Source organism: Zea mays, chromosome 9 (genome assembly GCF_902167145.1).
Source record: "Zea mays cultivar B73 chromosome 9, Zm-B73-REFERENCE-NAM-5.0, whole genome shotgun sequence".
Classification (NCBI taxonomy): Eukaryota; Viridiplantae; Streptophyta; class Magnoliopsida; order Poales; family Poaceae; genus Zea; species Zea mays.
In genome coordinates, this window is record NC_050104.1 from 96,075,748 (window position 1) to 96,096,259 (window position 20,512).

Below are 20,512 nucleotides of genomic sequence, written 5' to 3' on the forward strand. Positions count from 1 at the left end.
ATATTTCCACTTGTTACTCAATGCAGTACAATGGATCAAGCAGTCTCATTAGCTGCGAGAAGCAGACGATTCGAATCGAGTTTTTATCCTTGCAAGGTAAACCTAAGCACACGACGTGGCGAGGCACTCCGTCCCCACACACATCAACCGTCCCCATCGATCCCCTGGCAACAGATCAGGGCTCACCGCCTTGGTGTAAAATGCCTCACTGACCCCGACTGCCGTCGTGCAGTGACCACACTTGTACCCACCATAACCGGAATGGGAGACCACGTCTCAGGTCGCGTGAGGGGTAAAGTCTGCGGGCAGGTTCACTCAAGTACTAGGCTTACCGATTTACCATATTTCTCGGTATGTGTTTAGTACGTTCAAACGCTTGACACAGGTATCCGCACGTTAATCCTTATTCCAATTTCCCATCTCGTAGACAACCAATCCCCATGGATTGTTGTCCACAAACTAGTATCATGATAGTATGAAAGTGGGTACAACCAATTCCTGATCTCGCGCGAGTGCTAGAAAAATCACTCGTCTTCTATCGAGATCCTAATTAAATAAAGCAACTACTCGACCTAGCATACTAGTATCCATTTCAAAAGGATTCCTGAGATCATGCAACTAGGGTTTCAGTCAACTCCTACACTTAAGTGCACATTCAATCCTACAACCATTAAGTATAGTAAAATAGCATAAATAACAGGTTATGCATAAAACCGGGGTTTGCCTTCCAAAGCAGTGGCAGGCAGGTCCTCTGGTGCAGGCTCTGGTGCTGGATCTGGGGCTACCTCCTGAGCAGCTCCTTGCTCCGGCACGAGGACGTACTCTCCGTCCGCAAGGTTACAGTCTATCGAAATGCAATGAACATGTATGTCATGATTATGCAGGATTTAATAACATTATGCTAAGAGAAGAAAAACTAAGTTAATGAGCAATTTAGGGTTTCTGCGTCATACGTGGCTTTTAATGGTTTATGCTTATCACTTCTAGGTTTAGGTTTTGCTAGGTATAGGCATAAAGAATTGGTATTGCCTTTATATATTTCAGTGGACAAGTTATAAAGAGTTTTAGGATGACACTAATTTCCTATTATTCATTTTTCCCTTTCTTTATTTTCTTCTTATGGTTTCTAGTGTAGGTTTGAACTACGACAGGGGTTTAATATTTTCCAAAAATTTTATAAAAATTACAGTGGGTTGCCATTGGTCATTATAGCCTGTTCTAGGAATTTGAGGTTTAAAATAAAAGGCTATGCCTTAGACAAAAATAGCAAATGTTTGTGTAAAATGGGCCACTTTGCACTACATCTCTTAATTAGAGGTGAGTTCTGTCCTAAGGGTTATTTTTGTTGGCATCTAACAGTAATAATAGGCTTATGTGCCAAAAATCACAGAAAGTTAAGGGATGGTCATTGAGTTGTGATTTTCTAAAGTTAAATGCCAAAAAGGCACTTTCTACTACATTGTTATTTGAAAAATGTCAAACAGCAGATTTCATATTTTTTTTCTAAGCTCTTAATAACAAAATATTAATTATCCCAAGGGTTGGGGTGTTTTCACCTTGGGGTTATTTTTGTAGGGTTTTTCTAAGTTTTCCTTGTTTTCTTAAAATAAAAGGGATCCTACTTATTTCATACTAAACCAGGGTATAATAGATTTTTCTAGTAAACTACATTGAATAAGTACTCTAACAAAAATAGGGGTGCCCTCTGGTTCATTATTTAAATCACCTTTTCTATTTTTCTTAACCTTAAGCATATTGTAAATTAAATGGCAAAAACTAACTTGATGGGTTGGACAGAGAGGTTTAGCATTTTTAAACAGGTCAATAGGTGGATATAAACTTCTCCAAATTTTTCTAACCCTAGTCAAATAGTGCAACTATTTTTATCCCTATTATTTAGCTTTTGGTCAAAATAACAATTAAATCAGAACCTTATAGTTTTCTGTAGTACATAAGGGTTTTATATTTTTCCTAAGCAGTTTACATTATTTAAAGTCTGACAAAATTGGTTTGACCAAATTTGGATGAACTAAACAGAAGTTATGAATTATTAAAGTTTCTGTTCAAATTTAAAAACAGATTTAATAAAGGTTTCCTGGAAAAGCAGTTTACACCGAGGACCCTGGGGTATTACCAAACTAACTCTCTCAGTTATACCCCCGCGCTACTATTCATTTGAGTCACTGACATTTCACAAAACCCCCTAGACTTCTCTCCTTCTCCCCCACGGTCCCTCCCTAGGTTTAAATAGTACCCGCAAGATAGAAAAGGGTGGCGTGGCTTACCGACGGCGAGATAGGTCCGGCGAGGGGTGGGGTTGGCTCGGGGAGGCTCTGGCGGTCACAGCGATGTACCGTTCGACGGCGGGGATGGCCGGAATCGCTCGGTCCACGTGCGCAGGCGGGTGTCCTCGTCGGCAGCGGGTGTGCCGGCCAAATCACGGTGATCTGGTTCAATCCAAGGGCACGGTGAGCTTCACGGGGTGACGTAGAGACTGTGTGCACAAGGAATCGGAAATTGGTTCAGTGGATTACCCGGTCCACGCACTCCGGCGGGGTTGTGAACTCCGGCGACCGTGGACTGGCCTCTCCGACGAAGCAGGCTTCGATTCCTCGCTCGGGGAGCTTCACTGAGGTGTGCTCACTCGTCTCCGAGGGTTGGACAGGGTCGGGAAAGGCTGGGCTGGCCGGTCTACGGCGGCAGGGGCTCGGGTGGCCGCGGACACGCCGTGCACGGGCAAACGACGGTGAGCTGAGCTCCAGTGAGGTTTGAGCGTGCGCGGAAGAGTGTGGTCGACGCCTGAGTGGGCTTTATAGGCGCGGGCGCGGGCCATGGCGTCGGCTGGCCGTTGGCGCGACGCGGGGCGCGCGCGGGCGTGCTCTGGCGCACACAGAGCGCGTCAAACACGTGGAGCTTTTCTTCTACCCGTGCTCCACAGCTCACCCAAGTCGCAAACGTGCGAATCTTGGCAAAAATCTGGCGCGAGTCATTTCCTGGCACCTAGGGCTGTTTCTCATCCGTGAGTTGCCATGGCAGATATGGCCTAGGTAGGGAGATCTTCGGTCGCCAAATCAGGTATGTCACTCTGCCCACCTCGCGACAAAAACCATGCCAAGGCATGTCAAACGTCAAGGTCTCGGGCTCAGCTTTTTCCAACGGGTGCCCTAGGTGGTATGCCACATTTTTGGTATAGAACTTAGGTGGTTTTGGTGCCAGCTTCGAGGTGAACACGGTTGATCTTTAGTGTAGGTGTAGTTTTTAACTTAGAGAGAATTAGAGAGCTCTAGCTCTCTCTCCACTTAAGGAATGGATTTGGGGTCTCTCCAGGGGTCTTTTTGCAATATTTCCTTCCCACAATTGCTGGTTATAAGGTTACTTAAAGTTTGGTTAAAGATTACTCATGGTTTGCACATATGCTCACTCTCTCCCCCCCCTCTTAACCATGGCTTTGGGAGATAGGGTTCAAGAGAGGTCTAGGGTTTCTCCCTCCTCTTGCCCAAGGTAGTAAGTGCACAAAGGTTTGAGTGATACTTCTTAGGTCATTAGAAATCTTGGTTAACACATGGTCTCCAAGGTTCTTATGTTCACCTTAAGTTTTTACCACATGTGATCACAGTCCTTAGTTCCAAGGTGTGCTCTAGCCATGGTAACACCTGAGGTGTTACACTCAGATGTCAGTTCTTGGGACTCTCACAAGACTAATGGCGATAAAGTCGAAGCACAACATTTCAAATAGTGCTTACAACGACATCGTCCAAGTGATGGGCGAGGTTCTCCCGGAGAATCATAAGTTGCCAAAGAATATGTACTTCGCAAAGAAGATGTTGGCTGGTCTTGGGTTGACATATGAGAAGATCGACGTGTGTCCCAACAATTGCATGCTATTCTTTGAGGAGGATGACAAGCTGGACCGTCGTAAGCATTGCGAAGCTTCTAGATATGTCGAGGTGACAAATGATGAGGGTGAATTGGTAGTTACGAAGGTCGCAGCTAAGCAACTTCGTCGGTTGCCCATCATTCCTCGGCTTTCAAGGTTGTTCCTCAACAAGAAAATAGCTCTGCATATGACGTGGCCAAAGAATGGTGTACGTCTCATCACTGATCCAGACATAATGGTCCATCCGTCGGACGGTGATGCGTGGAAGGCATTTGACGAGTTTGATCCCGAATTTGCAAACGACCCTAGGAGTGTACGGCTAGGTCTATCGACGGACGGATTCACACCTTTCAATAGCAGTGCAAGCCCTTACTCATGTTGGCCTGTCTTCATTGTGCCATATAATCTTCCTCATGAGTTGGTCAATAAAGAAGAGTTCATGTTCCTTGCACTAGTCATCCTAGGCCCCGAGCATCCAAGGCCAAAGCTGAATATGTTTGTTCGCCCTTTAATTGAAGAGCTGAAACAATTGTGGTAGAGGTGTGAAGGCTTATGACAACCATACTGAAAAGGAGTTTACCATGCGCGTTGCTTATTTGTGGCCAGTGCATGATCTGTTGGCGTATGGAGATTGGTCTGGATAGTGTGTTCATGGTCGGTTGTGCTATCCCATATGTATGAATGATACGGATGCATTCAGATTGAAGCATGGTGGGAAAGTGTCATTCTTTGATGCTCATCGACGTTGGACTCCATTCAAGCATGATTTCAGGAGTTCACTTACTGCATTCAGAAGTGGAGCCAAAATCAGAAATGGGCCACCAAAGAGGCAAACTGCACCGCAGATAATGGCATGGCATGCTTGTCTGAAGCAAGGAGAAAATGATAGGTTCCAAGGCTACGGGGAGGACCACAACTGGACCCATATTTCATCAATATGGGAGCTTCCGTTTGCAAAAGCCTTGATCATGCCGCACAACGTAGACTTGATGCACCAAGAGCGTAACGTTGCTGAAAGCATCATAAGCACATGTTTTGATGTGACTGATAAAACGAAAGATAATATGAAGGCAAGAAAAGACATGGCTGAAATTTGTAAGAGGTCGATGCTCGAGTTGAAAGTAAGCGATAAAGGGCATGAGAGTAGGCCGCGAGCTGATTACTGCCTCAAGCCGGATGAAAGGAAAGAAATATTTAAGTGGTTGAAGAATCTGAAATTTCCAGATCGATATGCGGCAAATCTGAAACAGGCAGTCAATCTGAAGACCGGTAAATTAATTGATCGGTTTGAAAAGCCATGACTACCATATTATTATGGAGAGGCTGATGCCCGTGATGTTTCGAGGCTATTTTAAAGATGAGCTTTGGACCATATTTGCAGAGCTGAGTTACTTCTATAGGGAAGTATGCGCAAAGACGGTATCGAAGAGGTTGATGCAGAAATTTGAGAAAGAAATTCCAATTCTTATTTGTAAATTTGAAAAGGTTTTCCCACCAGGATTCTTCAATGTGATGCAACATCTAATTGTGCATTTGGCTTGGGAAGCTTTGGTAGGCAGACCAGTGCAATTCAGGTGGATGTATCATATAGAAAGGGCGTTGAAAAAGCTCAGGGCGTCTGTTCGCAACAAGGCTAGAGTCGAAGGGTGTATTGCGGAGGCTTTTGCCCTTAAGGAGATATCTCAATTCTCAACCAGGTATTTCGCTCGAGCCAACAATGTGTTTGTGCCTTCAGTGCGACTTCATGTCGAAAATAAATCACCCCAAAGCACCCTTCAATTTTTTGTGAATCCGGGTAAAGCAGTTGGAAAAGGGAGTGTACGTCACATTGAAGCATCAGATTTGAACACGCTAATGCTATATATGTATAGCAATATTGACAGCACACAGGAGGCGTTCGAGTAAGTTTTCCTCATAGCTACGTCTATTTTCTCATCTCATAATTTCTATAGTGTGTAATCTCCATGTTTCTATATGTCCAGCATGTTTGATGAAGAATGTTGGAAATCTACTAGTAAACCTACGGCCATCCAATTAGAAAATCTTCGACGTGATGGGTTGAAAGGTGGCCCAAACTTCGTGCAGTGGTTTCGTAATTATTTTAGTAATTGTCGTTCTCTCAATTTTGGACTTGGAAGATATAATGCATATACTAATTCCTTGTATAGGTTTCCAAAAACTTTGTGCACCGTCCAGAACTATACTCGCTATGATGTAAATGGATATCACTTCCGAACCGCGAAATTGGAGAAGAGTCGACCATTGGCAGCCACCACCAATAGTGGTGTGTTGGCAAGTTCATATGTTGACGATGACAAAGTAGTGGACTATTACGGTGTTCTTCAAAACATTGTAGAGTTGATTTTCGATGGCCCTAAGGAACTTAAAGTCGTGTTTTTCGAGTGCGACTAGTTTGATGCTAATAGTGGGACTCGTGTCGACAAGTATGGTAATGTCGAGGTGAAGCATAGCTCTAGGATTCCGAGCAGTATGAGCGATGTTGTCCTTGCAAATCAGGCAAAACAGGTGTACTACCTGCCATATCCTCACCCAAGTCTTAGGGCTTGGTGGGTTGCAATCAAAGTCAACCCACAAGTCGTCGCTCCAGAGAGTGCTGACTACGTGAGTACGAGCAGGGACAACGATGATGCTGTTTTTCAACCAGAAGCGGCGTCGAATCAAGACATAGCTCACCGATTCCATGTGACCAATGGAGAAGGCCTTGAAAATCTCTGTAGCAATTCAAGCGACTTAATTGAAGAACCTACGTCAAAGCATAAACGACCTGTCGTCGTTAGAAGATCAGTAAGGATCCAACGAAATCAAGAGCGTATGAATAAACAACGAGCCGAAGAAGCATCATCGGATGCGGATGACTTTTGATTAGTATGTTTCTTTTAGTTAATCAATTAAGCTATGTATTGCAATTTTCATATTATTTGTTTCATATACTGTGGTTTGACATTAATTTATCTACAGTTGAACATGTTCAAGCATAGGAGATCGAGGAGGAGTGGGGGCAGCGTGGCCAGCGAGGACAGCTCGGGCAGTGGGCTTTTTCAGGGCACCTCACAGAGCCGACAGAGGCAGCAGCAACTTCTCGACTGTCTAGACGAAGTGCAGGGTGAGGAGGGTGAGCAGGAGGCTCCTCAGCAGGATGCTCATGTGCAGGGTGAGGAGGGTGAGCAGGAGGCTCATGTGCAGGATGAGGAGGTTGACCCTATGGGGGCAGGCAGCGCGGGCGACGCGTCAGATGGTTCTACGTCCTTCAGGTATTATTATGCATATTAGTTTCATTGATATTAGTTTTTAATCATATTAGTTTTTAATCATTTCATCATATTGAATTTACTTGTATACTTAGGTATAAGAAGAGCAATGCGCTTGCTCCGAGACCTGCCGAGAGGAGGCTCATCCGGCTGCATGGAGAATGGTGGGGCTTATTTCTATTGTGTTAATTTTTTAATGTGAACATGATTGCACTGGTTTACTTGTTTTATTAATGTTTGTAGGTCATGGGAAGACTTGACTTGGGATGGTACAGGCAGACGTCCCAAGGTGAACGCGGTGTTGGGTAGCCTCTGTCGCTTCTACTACCCTGGCATGGTGGAGCTCAATGGCGAGAGGTTCGCGGCTATGCAGTGGGCCGACTGGGGTCTGAAGGACTATGTCCAGCCAGGGGAGTCAGGGGAAAGCAGTAGCGGAGGGGGAACTTCGGAACAAAAACGAAGGACTTGTCAGGTGGCTGTGTGGGACGAGTTCTGGGTGAGTTTACTTTCGTATATAAGCAATTCACTGAATTATTGCTTCTCCTAATCTTACTTTAACTTAACTTCTCCGTTGATATGTAGGGGAGGTTCCAATTGCCGAATGAGATCGAGGAGGATCAGGCTCAGTGGGCACGTGTGAAGAGGCACTTTCGGAAGTGCGCTGATAAGGTCATCAAGGATGCCATGTACAATGCTCGCATCGTGGCCGTCAACTACTACTACAAGAAGATAAAGGGGCAGAACATGAGCAAATCATTAGGGGCCAATGAGATCTACCTCATAGAGGAGCAGTACCTGGAGAGCGTTGTGGATTGGCTTGCGAAGGACATGGAAGCTTGGAGGTGGTTGGCTAAGAGATGGGTGTCGCCTGAGTGGATTGCAGAGTCCCAGAAGCACCGTGCCAACCGTGGCACTGAAGGACCGGGGCACAGGTACGGCGCCGATGGACACCATGGTACCACACGCCGCCGCATGGTAAGTATATAAATCAAACTTGTATGTTACATCTATGAAAATTCTATGGTTTAACTCTTCTTTTTTATGCAGGAAGCTGAAAGTGGAGTTGCTCCAAGTTTTATGGAGGTTTACGTCCGTGGTCACCGTGGCCCTGATCCGGCGAACCCTGATGTGCTATGCAGCGAGGCGGCAAGGGAGAAAATGGTAAACAAGTTTGTATTTACGGTATAAATTGCATGTTTTGTGTCTAACTCCAACTATAACTTTCTTTGCAGTATGCATATGGAGAGGAAATGACTCAACTCCATGGGCCTGACTTTGACTGGATGCATTCAGACTTAGATGCCTCGGCGTTGTACCACAGTGGTGGGGGTAGAAAGCATGGTAGGTGAGGTGTTTGTGTTTGATTCGACAATTTCATTAACAAGAATGTGTCCACTTAATGGCTAAACTATGTGTATCATGCAGGTTTGCGTTTGGCACCGGCGTTGTGGAGTATAACAGGACAATAGGTCAAGGGAAGGCATCGTCTTCGGCAGGGAGTTCTCGCTCCTCCAGGTCTGCTCGAGAGGCTCAGCTGGAGGAGGAGACTCGGGCAGCACAGGTGCAGGCTCGAGCAGCACAGGAGCAGGCTCGAGCAGCGCAGGAGCAGGTCGGACAGATATGGCTTCTTATTTTCAGGTAATTCGTCTATCTCATCACGTGTCATTGAATTCAAAGTATAATGTTGCGATTCTAACGTTTCATCCATTTGCAGGAAATGACTACTCGACTCGGCCCTGATATGAACTTGACCGCTTTTCGCCCTCCCCAGGTAACACTATCTGAACACTTCAATTCCATAGCAACTCTTTTTTTATTATGAAAAATGGCTCACAGGCACAAGGATGGGGACAGTGGCCAGGACAAGCTCCAGCGTCGCAGCCACTGTGGACCGGTGTTGGGTGGACACAGGCACCTCCAGGCACTTGGACGACTCCACCACCCCAAGGATCGCAGCCTGTCCCGGGATGGGTGCCACCGATCGCCCAGCCACCGGCGGGCTTTCAGCCATTTCAAGCGTGGATGGCACCGCCACCGACGGGGTGGGTGCCACCACCTCAGGGGTGGCTAGCACAACAGGTGCAAGAGACTGATTCGGACTTCTTGCAGAGTGGAACAATGCAGTACCAGACACGAGATATATCTTTCAAAGAAGAAGGCTTTTTTCGAATAAGCCAATTGATTTGGGACCTTCGGATCCATTCTTTTTCCTATTCAAAGATCAGGCCTTTGTCTCTGTGTTTTCATGTCGAGAATTCTTTGCAGATGAAGATGAAGAGATGGCAAAGCGGCTTAGTACCAGTACCTGGAGAAAAAAGGCTCCTAAACATATGGCTAGCAACTGGTTCACCAGGAGTACGCAAGAAAGGCAAAAGCACTACGAATTATTGATTTAGGAATGGGAATGGGCTAGAACCCTGGGCTCTTCCTTATATAATTAATGGTCTTTTCATTCTAATACTCTATCCGAGAGTTCTCAGTATTTAGCAAAGCTGTTCCTATCTAACGGAAGGCTCCTGGATCAAATGACAAAGACATTGTTTGTGGAGAAAGAGGTGGCTTTTCCCGTGGATGCATGCACAGCCTCCTCATCACCATGGATCACAGGTGACGTTCCATGTTTAGTTTTATGCAAATAGTGAACAAACATAGCAATGTATAGGTATAGGGATAGCAAAACACAACCTTATTTGAATAATTGATGAATTGCAGGGTTAAGTGTCACATGCTCAGGGATCGGAGGGTGCTGCCAACGTCCAAGACTTCCTCGTTCATGGTTCTGGAGGGAGTGGCCACCTTCCTGGTGGCGGAGGAGGGAGTGGCCAAAACTCCCACAGCCCGCAGGAGTGAGTAGTGACTTTGTTTATGGACTATGTATGGATATGTATAGACTTTATTATGGATGTGATTATGCTATTGAAACTATGTATGGACTATATATGGACTATGTATGGAATATGTTTGAAACAATTATGTAATTGCTTGTGAATGTTGTTTGTGAAAACTGTATTGCTTGTGAAATCTGTATATGTGATTGTGTATATGTTTATTTTGCTGTGAATTAAAAGGTGCAGAAAAATCTGTTTTGGGGGGGTATCATGCATTTTCGTGGGCCTGTTCGAAGGCCGACGAAAATAAATGCAGGCGCCAGCTATTTTCGTGGGCCACAGGGGCCGACGAAAATAAAGTTCCTATTTTCGTCAGTCACCGAGGCCGACGTAAATACCCAGCCTAATTTTGTCGGCCTTGGGGAAGCCGACGAAAATAGGTCGTTTTCACCGGTGCCGACGGAAATAGTTGCCTATTTTCGTCGGTTTACGCTTATTTTCGTGGGTTTTTGGCCCACGAAAATTTAGGTGTTTCCTGTAGTGATTGCATAGCCCCCGTCGAACAGAATCCCTGTAAAGAATTAGCAACATGGACAGTTGCACCAGAGTCAATCCACCAAGTAGATTTTGAATATTGTACATACAAGGTTTCATTAATAAACATAATAATGTTCTCACCATTCTTTACCATGAGGCTTCTATTGTGTGAGACGGTCACAGAATACCTCGATAGAATTAAGGGTCCGTTCTATGGCTCTTGAAAGACATGTAATTTAGCTTATAAAGCAGATGATGACAGAGAGGTATTCTAGAGGAGGCAATGCAACTGGCATAAGAGAGTACATACTAAAGATGAGTCATATGAACTCAAAGCTTAAACCAATGAATCTGCATGTTAAGGATGCATTCCTGGTCCATTTGATTTTTGCTTCATTGCCAAAAGAGTTTGACACCTTTGTCAACTACAACATTCAACCCGAGAAGTGGGATATTGATCGTTGTAAGGGTATGTTGTGCAAAAGGAGAGAATGAAAGTCGCCAATGGTGGCACTCTCCACTATGTTAATGATAATAAGAAAAGAAATTTTAATGTCAATACCAATTCTCCCGTACATACAAAGGAAAAGGCTCCTCAGCAGCATCAGCCTCAATAGAAAAAGTTTGTAGTAAACAAAGAACAATGTATACACTTTAAGAATTTAGGATAATTTTCTTATAATGTTCTGTCTTTCTTGGAGTGGAGACATTGAACTTTGTTTACCACAAACTTTTTCTATTGAGGCTAATGTTTCCTAGGTACAGTCTACCATACCAATACATGCCAAATACATGGCTTCGTGTTTGTACTGGCGGCTGTGTGACGGAGAATCGTATTCTAGGAAATCCCCTCGAAATCTACCCTAACCTCGCCACTAAAACCATAGCTAGGGTGGTGCGGCTTGGAAGCCACATGTTCGTCAGTCAGTATAAGGATTTCATTACCTGGTGAACTATTGGAACGGCCCTCAAGAAATGGCAACGTGATTTTTTAGATGATCCAAAGCAGATATTGTTGCGGTAGGGAACAATTGTTGAATGGCAGGCAGCACGACGACATCTTCCTCCTCTTTCCATGGTATACTGGAGGACATGGCCGACATCAAAGATCTCTCCAGTACCGCCTCCGCGTTCATAGCCGAGGTCAACAAGCTTGCCCCTAAGGTTGGTATTTGGCACAGTACCGACGCACCCATTCAGCCATCCGACGTGATGCGAAGATGCGATGAACAGGCGCGACGTGGCCTCTTCTTCCTCTATCCGTGGCATGCTGGAGGAAATGGCCAACGTCAAAGACAGCTCTAGGGCCGTCTACGTGTTCATCGTCGAGGTCGATAAACTCGCCCATGGTTGGTACTTGGAACAGTATCCACACATCCATCCATCCACCCATCCTAAGATTGCATCTTTTTCTGAGACCCATAGATAGCAAATTCAGAACGAATGGAGCAAGAGAGTTTGAGACTACCGGAGTTGCCCAACTAAACAAGCAGTCGTTGTTGCTCACCTCTGAATAAAATCTGATTGGTGGCATGTGGACTTTTAAATCTGATGTGTTATATTGGCTTAGCTTTTTCTAGAGTTTTGAGTGGATCACAGGAGTCCATGACCAGATCCAGCAACAACTATTATCACCAATGAAGAAACATGAATGCTTTCCTTCGGTCGCTGTGCCATCTTCAATTTCTTAATAGTGTTAATTTGATTGAACGTTATAATATTCATCAATCCACATGCACCTCAATCTCAGCGTCCTTAGGAAAAATAGTGTTTGGTCAATTTGCCTCACGTTACTTGATTATGTTCCAAGTTCGTACGAACATATGTTTCTAGTGTTTTGATTAAAATGTCAAAAACATGCCACTATTTGTGTTATGCCTTCTCTACTTATGCTATAACGCTAACATGGAAAATTTGACGCCATCTATTATATTTTGGGCCACTTAATTTCCTACCAAAAAATCATGTTTGTACTGTAGTGTAATCTAGAGTTTAATCTCCATGAAACTCTTTCATCTCCTATTCTCTTAAATCTCTCTTCATTAAATTACATGTCATATCATGTTAACGTTTGTAGTATGTCATTTAATAAGAATGAAACTAAGAATAGCTGAAGACGACGCGAGCAAGGCACGCATGATGTGCTAGTATACAATAATCAGGGTGGGCAACTTGTAGGTAGGGGAATGATGAGTCGTTTTATTACGATACTAAGATACACAGCCGAGCATGAGAGTGGAGCAGATGCAGATCAGCAAGTCTGCATATTGGCTGAGGGCAGGACGGGAAACAGCCATTACGCGCCAGCAAAATTGCGCCAAAACGCAATGGTGCTGTCAGGCACGAAAACAGCCGTGCAGGTGCAATGGCGGCTTAAGCACTTGCGCTGTGGATGTTAATTGTGGCAACAAGATTTGAACCCATATAAATACATCTAGCACCACACTGAAAAAGTGAAAATACTTAAATCTAGCATTAACATCCATGCATAACTGACGACATACATTTGCAAAAGGATACAGTGCATTTAAGATCATCCCAAGTAGTGGCAAGTTCATGTATATAAAACTTGATGACAGATGGCACAGCCATTTAGTTGCAAGGAATCTCCCAGCTATTATAATCAAGGCCATCTCTTCCACCATGATCAATTCTCTAAAATTCATCATCACTGCCGTGTTCATTATACTTGTCCCAATAATACTCTGCTTGGTCATAGCTATATGGAAGGGTCAGTTTCTTCACTTTCAAACATTTTGCATATAGCTCTGCATCCATTATACCATAAAAACAACCTGTAATGTAGAGATCTTCGAGTACAGGGCAGTGATCAAGTAAGTCTGTCAATCCTTCAGCAGTGAGGTTATAGAACAACAAATCTAAGAAGCGTAGCACAGACATTCTTGTGAATGTACCTATAATCTCGTTCCTCATCCAGTCATCACCATAATAATATTCACCAGTGCAGAACCTGATTCTGAGTTTCCTGAGAAGGGGGCAAGCTTGAAACACATATTCCAAGAAAGCCTGGGTGCTAAAGATAGGCGACGAAAGAGATACTTCAAGATCCTCGAGAGGGTGTTCCTTAAGCAATGCAACAAGGACTTGGCTGCTGCCATCGAAAGTTGAGAGACGGAGGCTTTTCAAACAGGGTGCTCTGTAATAAGCAACGCTATAAATTAGCAGCCTATATAGTCAACAAAAGTATTAATAGTGCTTTCAGAATAAGCAGCTAGACTATTTAGGCTAGAACATTATGGATATTATTTGTACGAGACCATAATATCATAACTCAAAACTGTAAGGGGGTGTTTGGGAACACAGGTTTTCAAAACCAAAATATTAAAATAAATACGGTATACAAATTATGACATAAGCTCAGTTTACAATACCATGGTATTATGAAATACTGAGTATTGTTCCAATACTGTAGAAAACTGTGTTCCTAAACACACCATAAACCACTGCACACAAGAAATTATCCAAAATATAATATATTCTACAAATTAGTAAGTGTAGCCGATTCAACCTTATAATAGAACATTTATCAATGCTTAGAAACACAACGATGACTAGTAGTACAAATTTCATACCATCTATTATAGTTCCGAAATTTTCTACCTTTAGGTCCTGTTTGAAAGTAGCAGTTTTTAAGAATCCAGTTTTTATCTTCAGTAGAAACTGATTTATTTGGAAAAAATGGTTTATGGTCCAGTTTTAATAATTTGGTTTTAGCTAGGAGATGCTAGCTACTATAAACTAGGATAAAAACTAGTATGTTGGTAAACACCTCAATTTTTATAAACATGTTTCTTAAAACTAGTGCTTCCAAAAAATGCATTTAAACGCGCTCGCGTATATTTTCATACGTTGTTAGCCCTTATTTTCACAAGTGCGAAGATTATATGTTAAGACAGGAAGTTATCGGAGACCAGTTTCTTTTGTAATTTTGCTTAAAAAATCAGATCGGGAGTCAGTTTTCGAACTCTCAGATATACCCAGAAAGACATTTTATACAATCGATTGAATACATTTGAAAAGCTAAGTACTACTTTCATCAAGCTAATGATGATACTAAAAAAATGGAAACAAACTCGAGAGATGGAGAGGCAAAGGACTAGACCATACCTTCCCACAAGATAGAGCAGCATCTCATTGTCGCAGGATCCCCAGAAGGCCTCGCACTGCCCCGCGCTACGATCTAGCGCGGCACGCGCCATCGCGCGCCTAGCGGGGTGAAAAACCGAAATTTTGTCTATGCCCATGTCGATGCGGCGCCACAGCAGAGCCTCGCCGACGGCTACACGCCGCCACGTCGTGCACACGAACTCTGCGCCCAGCATGATCTCGCGGGGCCCAAGCTTAAGGAAGACGGTTATCAGGATGTCCTGAGGCAGCGCCGTCCAGTCCCTCGGCTCGCTGGGCGCTGGTGAATGCGAGGAGGTTCTGCTCTGTGGCGACCACCGTGGCGGCGGGAGGAGGACGGCATAGCTACGGCCTGTGAAACATTAGCCATACGAAAACGTTGGTGAGGCCGCGAGCGGGTCTGTGGTGTGAGTATGATTTCGCTGCCGCCTGCATTTTATTGACGCTTGAGCTGCGAGTGCGATGCATAGGTGCAGAAGACGAAGGGTCGCCTAGGTGGAATTTAAGGCTGAGGTGACCGATGCGTCTATAATTTAAATTTCACTTAATAAATGCATAACAGTATGTTACGCTTGTTTCGATGAAGAGCACAAGCGCCTTGAGCCGCCGAGGCCAGTGGCGGCTGAGCTGCCACCTCCGCCGGCAGTTGAGCCTGTCGAGGCGAAGGCTAAGACGAGAGCAGGGAATGTGAGGATGCGGAAGCCCTAAGGCGAGGGAGCCTAACAAGAGGGAGATGAGCCTAGAGGAGAAGAACATGCTCAGGCTGGGGCTGGTGAGCCTGCCCGAAGAGAAGATGCACAATGTGCTTCAGATTGTGCGCAAGAGGAACAACAACCCGGAGATGCTTGGGGATGAGATCGAGCTTGATATTGATGTGATGGATGTTGAGACACAGTGGGAGCTTGATCGTTTCGTTACTAACTTCAACAAGGCGCTCAAGAAGTCCCAGCGTGCTGCGATGATCAATGGTGGCGTTGCTGATGTAACCAGTACTGCTGTGGCTGAGGATGACACTGCACCTGTGGGCGATGTGCCTACATTGGTTGACAACGACGATGCGGTAATGACAATAAGAGCAGCACGTTTGTTTTTGGTTGCAGCTAGTGGACATATGAATTGGGCGCTGATGCTAGTTTGTTTATTTATTATTTTTGCAGGAGAGCGAGGAACCTGTGAAGAGTACTACAGTGGCTGAGCAGGTGGATGAGTATGTTGATATTGGGGATGAAATGCCAGCAGCCACTTACCAATCCACGGAGATCGAGAAGGACGCTGAGGGCTAGTTTGGCAGTGAAGAGAAAAATATCCCTTGGAAACTAACCCTGGAGGGGATTTTAGATGTCACCTTATTTCCCGGAGAGAATCTCCCCTCCCGGATATATTTTCCTGGCGTTGTTTGGGAAGAAAGGGGCTAAATACCCCTCTTGAGCAAAAAATACATCAAAAATTTAGAAAAAATCAAACAAAAATAAGGAATATTTAGAAAACTCATAAACAATAAAACATCACTAAAAATCCAGAAATATGAAGCATGTATCAATACTGCAATGCCCGTTTAATATCATCATCACATAATATCATCTAATATTCAACGAAGCTAATCCATCCATCATCACATCACATAATATCATCATCTCCATTCACACGTACAGATAGACAATATAGTATAAAAATGGAGTATTATGAAGTTTGGCAGTAGAATAAGACATCTAAAACATGAACGTCACATGTCAACTTTATGCGTTTTAGTGTCATGCCAGCTTCCTTCTCCATGTCCGCTTCATGTGTTGCTTCCACTTAACACACTGCAAGTAATACCAATTGACACACATTTTAGTTTATATGGTTACACAATTATATAGTTCAATGCTAGTAGCATAGCATAGCAGTGTGATTAAACAATATATAGCAGTAGGAGTTAGTAGCTGAAATGAATCAATTTAGTATATACACAATGAACATTATCTTAGAAAGACTAGATGTGAAGTAAATGTGAAATACAAAAGCAGATTATATATATATATATATATATATATATATATATATATATATATATATATATACACACACACGATTGCAAATTCTTGGTATACGTTAAACCAAAGGTCTGATAAGTTGTTAATAATGCACTGGCTCTCTACTAACTTAAGCATCTAGTGAGTTATACTTATATGGAGTTAAGCTTAAGCCTCAATCACAAGTCACAGTGGAAGATTCAACATGATAACACAAGTTCTGGAAGTATGGAAGCAGAGCATATGACTATAAACTGGATTCAGCATACACAAGTTCTGGAAGATTCAGAATACACAAGTTAACTGTAAGCAGAGCATATAGTTCTGGAAGTATGGAAGCAGAGCATGCACAAGTTCTGGAAGATTCAGCATGATAACATATTTTATTTTATTTTATTTTTTAAAAAAAACAAGAAAAATAACCAGTTTGTAATACAGTGAATACCTATAAGCCCATCTCTTCATCGCCACATTCACCACACATCACATGATAGTAGCGAGCGCTCTACAAGCATTGTGGAGAAAAATAACCAACAATAATCATATAAACAAACTCCAATTGCATAGAAACTAAGAATTAGAACTTACCTAATTTTCCTCTTCAACCAAAGTAATCTAGCATTGTGGTTTTTTGACTTCATAAACACCTCTCTGTTTATCGCAGATTCAAAGACCTCCATTGCATATGATCTATCCTCATCAGTGAACCCATCAATTCTATCCAACTTGTCTAGACATTTTTCCATAGACACTTCTTCAATACCTTCGAGCGTTTTGGATGTGGCACTCCTCTTAAAATCCACAAAACTTTCAATGGCTGCTCCAATTTGGCTTTGCTTGCGCTTTCTCCCATTTCCACCTTCTACACGTCTTGATTGAGCTTCATTTGATATTTCTTGCCATTCCATGGAGAATGGGTTTGTGTGGGGGTGTAAGGGAGAGTGGCTTTGTTCAGAGGTACTCCTGTTCGAATGAGCAGTAGCAGAAGCGGAAGCTGTAGCAAGAGGACCACAAGGAGGGGCAGCAAGAGGGCCACCAGGAGGGGCAGTAAGAGGACGAACATGAATGAAAGAAGGTGGTGGCATTTGCTGAGTGGATGTGAAATTCAAATCTCCTGTAGCCACACTACCTAAAAAGAGAGAAGATGACTAAAAATACCTTCTGATAAGTACTAAAAAGATAGAAGTTATGAGTAAAAATACCTTCGTGCAGGCTTTCCAAAGAGTAGTACAATGGAAATGGCTTCTTTTGGTACTTCGCTACCTTTGGGTGAGCCTATATTAAGAAAACATATTAAATATTAAGAAAACAACAGCTGCTGCTATCATACATAGGGAATCATTCGTGCAGCCTTTACATGTGCAATATTAAGAAAACATATTAAATATTGAGGAAATGACTTACAAGGATGAGCTTTTCCCAAAGTTCTGGCTCAGCCACTATCATACATAGGGAATCATTCCAACCCACCCCACTTTCTTTCCTTGAATCTCTTACTGCCTTGTAATGAGATTTAAGCTCCTTATCTTTGTCTTGCATTTGCTGTTTGGAGTAATGGGCAAGAGGATACCTCTCATTGAACTTGTTTGTGATACTGTTCCATCCCTCAGCAGTCCAACCATTTTGACTTTTGAACTTTGGGTTGTCCTTATGTTCAAGGAGCACATCAACCAGACCTTTCTCATACACAGTGTTCCAAGCTGCCCTAGAAACATTCTTTGCCATGGCTATATTTTTCAACAAAACATAGTAAACAAAAGGCTTTACTACTACATAATAAAACAAAAGACTTTACTACTACATAATAAAACATAAGTCTTTATTACTATATAATAAATATAAGAGATCCTATACTAACTATTGTAGGCAGCCCACATTTGGAGAGCAATCTGATCTCTCAGGTTGCTTCCATCACTTGAGTCCATATCATTGGGATAGTTGTTGTCTCCCTCTGGGACTTCAACATACTGGCTTGGAGATATATGATCTGGTTGGTGGTCAAGCCAACCTTCATCACCATTTTGCCCTCTAATTATGTTGTGAAAATCAACAGCTGCTGCTGCTATCTTGATTTGATTTTGGATAGGATGAAATGTGCCTACTTTGAGAATTGGAAACCTTTTCTTCAGAACACCAATGGCTCTTTCGATGTGGTTGCGAAGAATGGCATGACGATGGTTGAATAGCTCTTTATAGTTCACATAACTAGCTTGTGATGAACGACGCCTTCTAAACTCGCTAAGGTGATACCTAACTCCTCGGTATGGGGCAATAAAGGATGATGTATTTGCATACCCACCATCTACAAGATAAAATCTTCCTTCTGGCACACTGAACCCTTTACTGATAGCGGATCGAAGGATCCCTGCATCTGAGGCTGAGCCTTCCCACCCACATGAAATAAATATAAAATTCAGATCGAAGTCACATGCCAACATCACGTTTTGTGAAAGTGACCCTTTCCTATTTCGGTAAGGAGGAGCCTTATCTTCTGCAATGGTGATAGGTACATGGGTTCCGTCAATTGCTCCAATGCAATTCTGTATAAAAGGAGAGGAAGTTTAGGGCATGTTAAAGGGAAAAACTAAGGAAATCATGTTTACTATTGATAGGTCACCTGAAAAAAGGGCATGAACCTAGAATCTGTTATAATTTTTGGATGTGTCTGGATAGAATTGGGAAGCTTCACGAACCGCTGAGTTAGAGTGGGAACTATATCGAAAACTTCTGATATTTTTCGATGGATAGTCTCTCCACTGTGTTGGAAAGCCTTTTGAAGCATTTGGTTACTGGCATTGTGGGAGATCATATACATGAACATCCCAAGCTGCTCTTCAACTTTAACTCCTCGTGTGTCACGTAACAAACCCTCTCTTCTAAGGAAATCTGATGTGGCTCTAAATATTTCTGGCTCCATTCGAAACTCGGACTTGCACCAACTCTCATGCCCTTCAAGAATCTCCTTAACCTTCTGGGCACCAGAGAGAGAGGAGGTATGGATAGACCTTTTCTCTTCAGAGATGAATGGAAGTATAGCAGGGAGAAGAATAAAAAAAACTCCTCATCGTCTTCTTCTTCCTCCAACAAAAATTGCCTAGCTAGCTCTTCCCAAGAACCCATATCTAGAGAAATCGAGAAACTAGATAAGCAACACATAATCATAGCAAAAAGCATGATAAGCATTTCTGTTCGAAAAAATACCTAATGCTCTCGCAAAGATTTTGAACAAGGCTATGCAGGTAAACATCATACACTTGTAAAATTTAAACAGCAGGATTAATATGCCACAACAAAATGGTTTATACTTATATAAATTAGAACAAACTAAAGTTACAATATCACTTGAAAGAAATATAAAATTATCAAAATCAAACAGCTGTTTACGTGCAAAGGCGATTGAATCAACAATAATATCTAGCACTGTCTTTTGGCAAAAGAACTGCTTTACTACAATTTAAGTAACTCTTAATCATGAACCCGTGCCATAAGATGATTGGATTAAACTAAACACGAGGACAAATGTAGGCTTCTTCCGCTCTTCCCTCTACTACAGCTTGCTCTACACCAAGATGGTAGCCGTGAATCATCAAAGTTGCTAACCCAAATCGCATCATCTTACTTATAAAATAATTACTAATTGTCTGCAACTCTGCTGACCAAACTATTTTACTGACCAAGTTCTGAATCAAGACTTGATGCACTCTCCAAGCAAGAACCAGAAATCTGGCGAAACCCACAGACCAAAAATTTGTTTATCTAAGAAAATAGTGCCATTGGAAGTCTACTTTGTAGACTGCATTAAATCCTGGCAGATGTTCAGACAACCTAGCATCCAGCTCC

The 20,512-nt window shown here is 43.0% G+C and overlaps 1 protein-coding gene and 2 pseudogenes across 1 annotated transcript; 1 reads left to right on the top strand and 2 right to left on the bottom strand.

Annotated features, from left to right (window-relative positions):
- LOC103640091 (uncharacterized) overlaps positions 1-15,940 on the top strand; it is a 42,290-nt pseudogene extending 26,350 nt beyond the window's left edge.
- Positions 15,941-16,218: 278 nt separating this feature from the next.
- Positions 16,219-19,859, bottom strand: LOC103640093 (uncharacterized). Its single transcript, XM_020544379.2, has 4 exons — positions 18,077-19,859; positions 17,875-17,947; positions 17,261-17,801; positions 16,219-16,462 (listed from the first exon to the last, which is right to left on the bottom strand). Exons 1-4 carry the CDS (start codon positions 18,395-18,397, stop codon positions 16,438-16,440), a joined length of 960 nt encoding a protein of 319 aa, XP_020399968.1. The 5' UTR covers positions 18,398-19,859; the 3' UTR covers positions 16,219-16,437.
- On the bottom strand, positions 19,273-19,792 carry LOC109942410 (uncharacterized; annotated as a pseudogene).
- Positions 19,860-20,512: the final 653 nt, after the last annotated feature.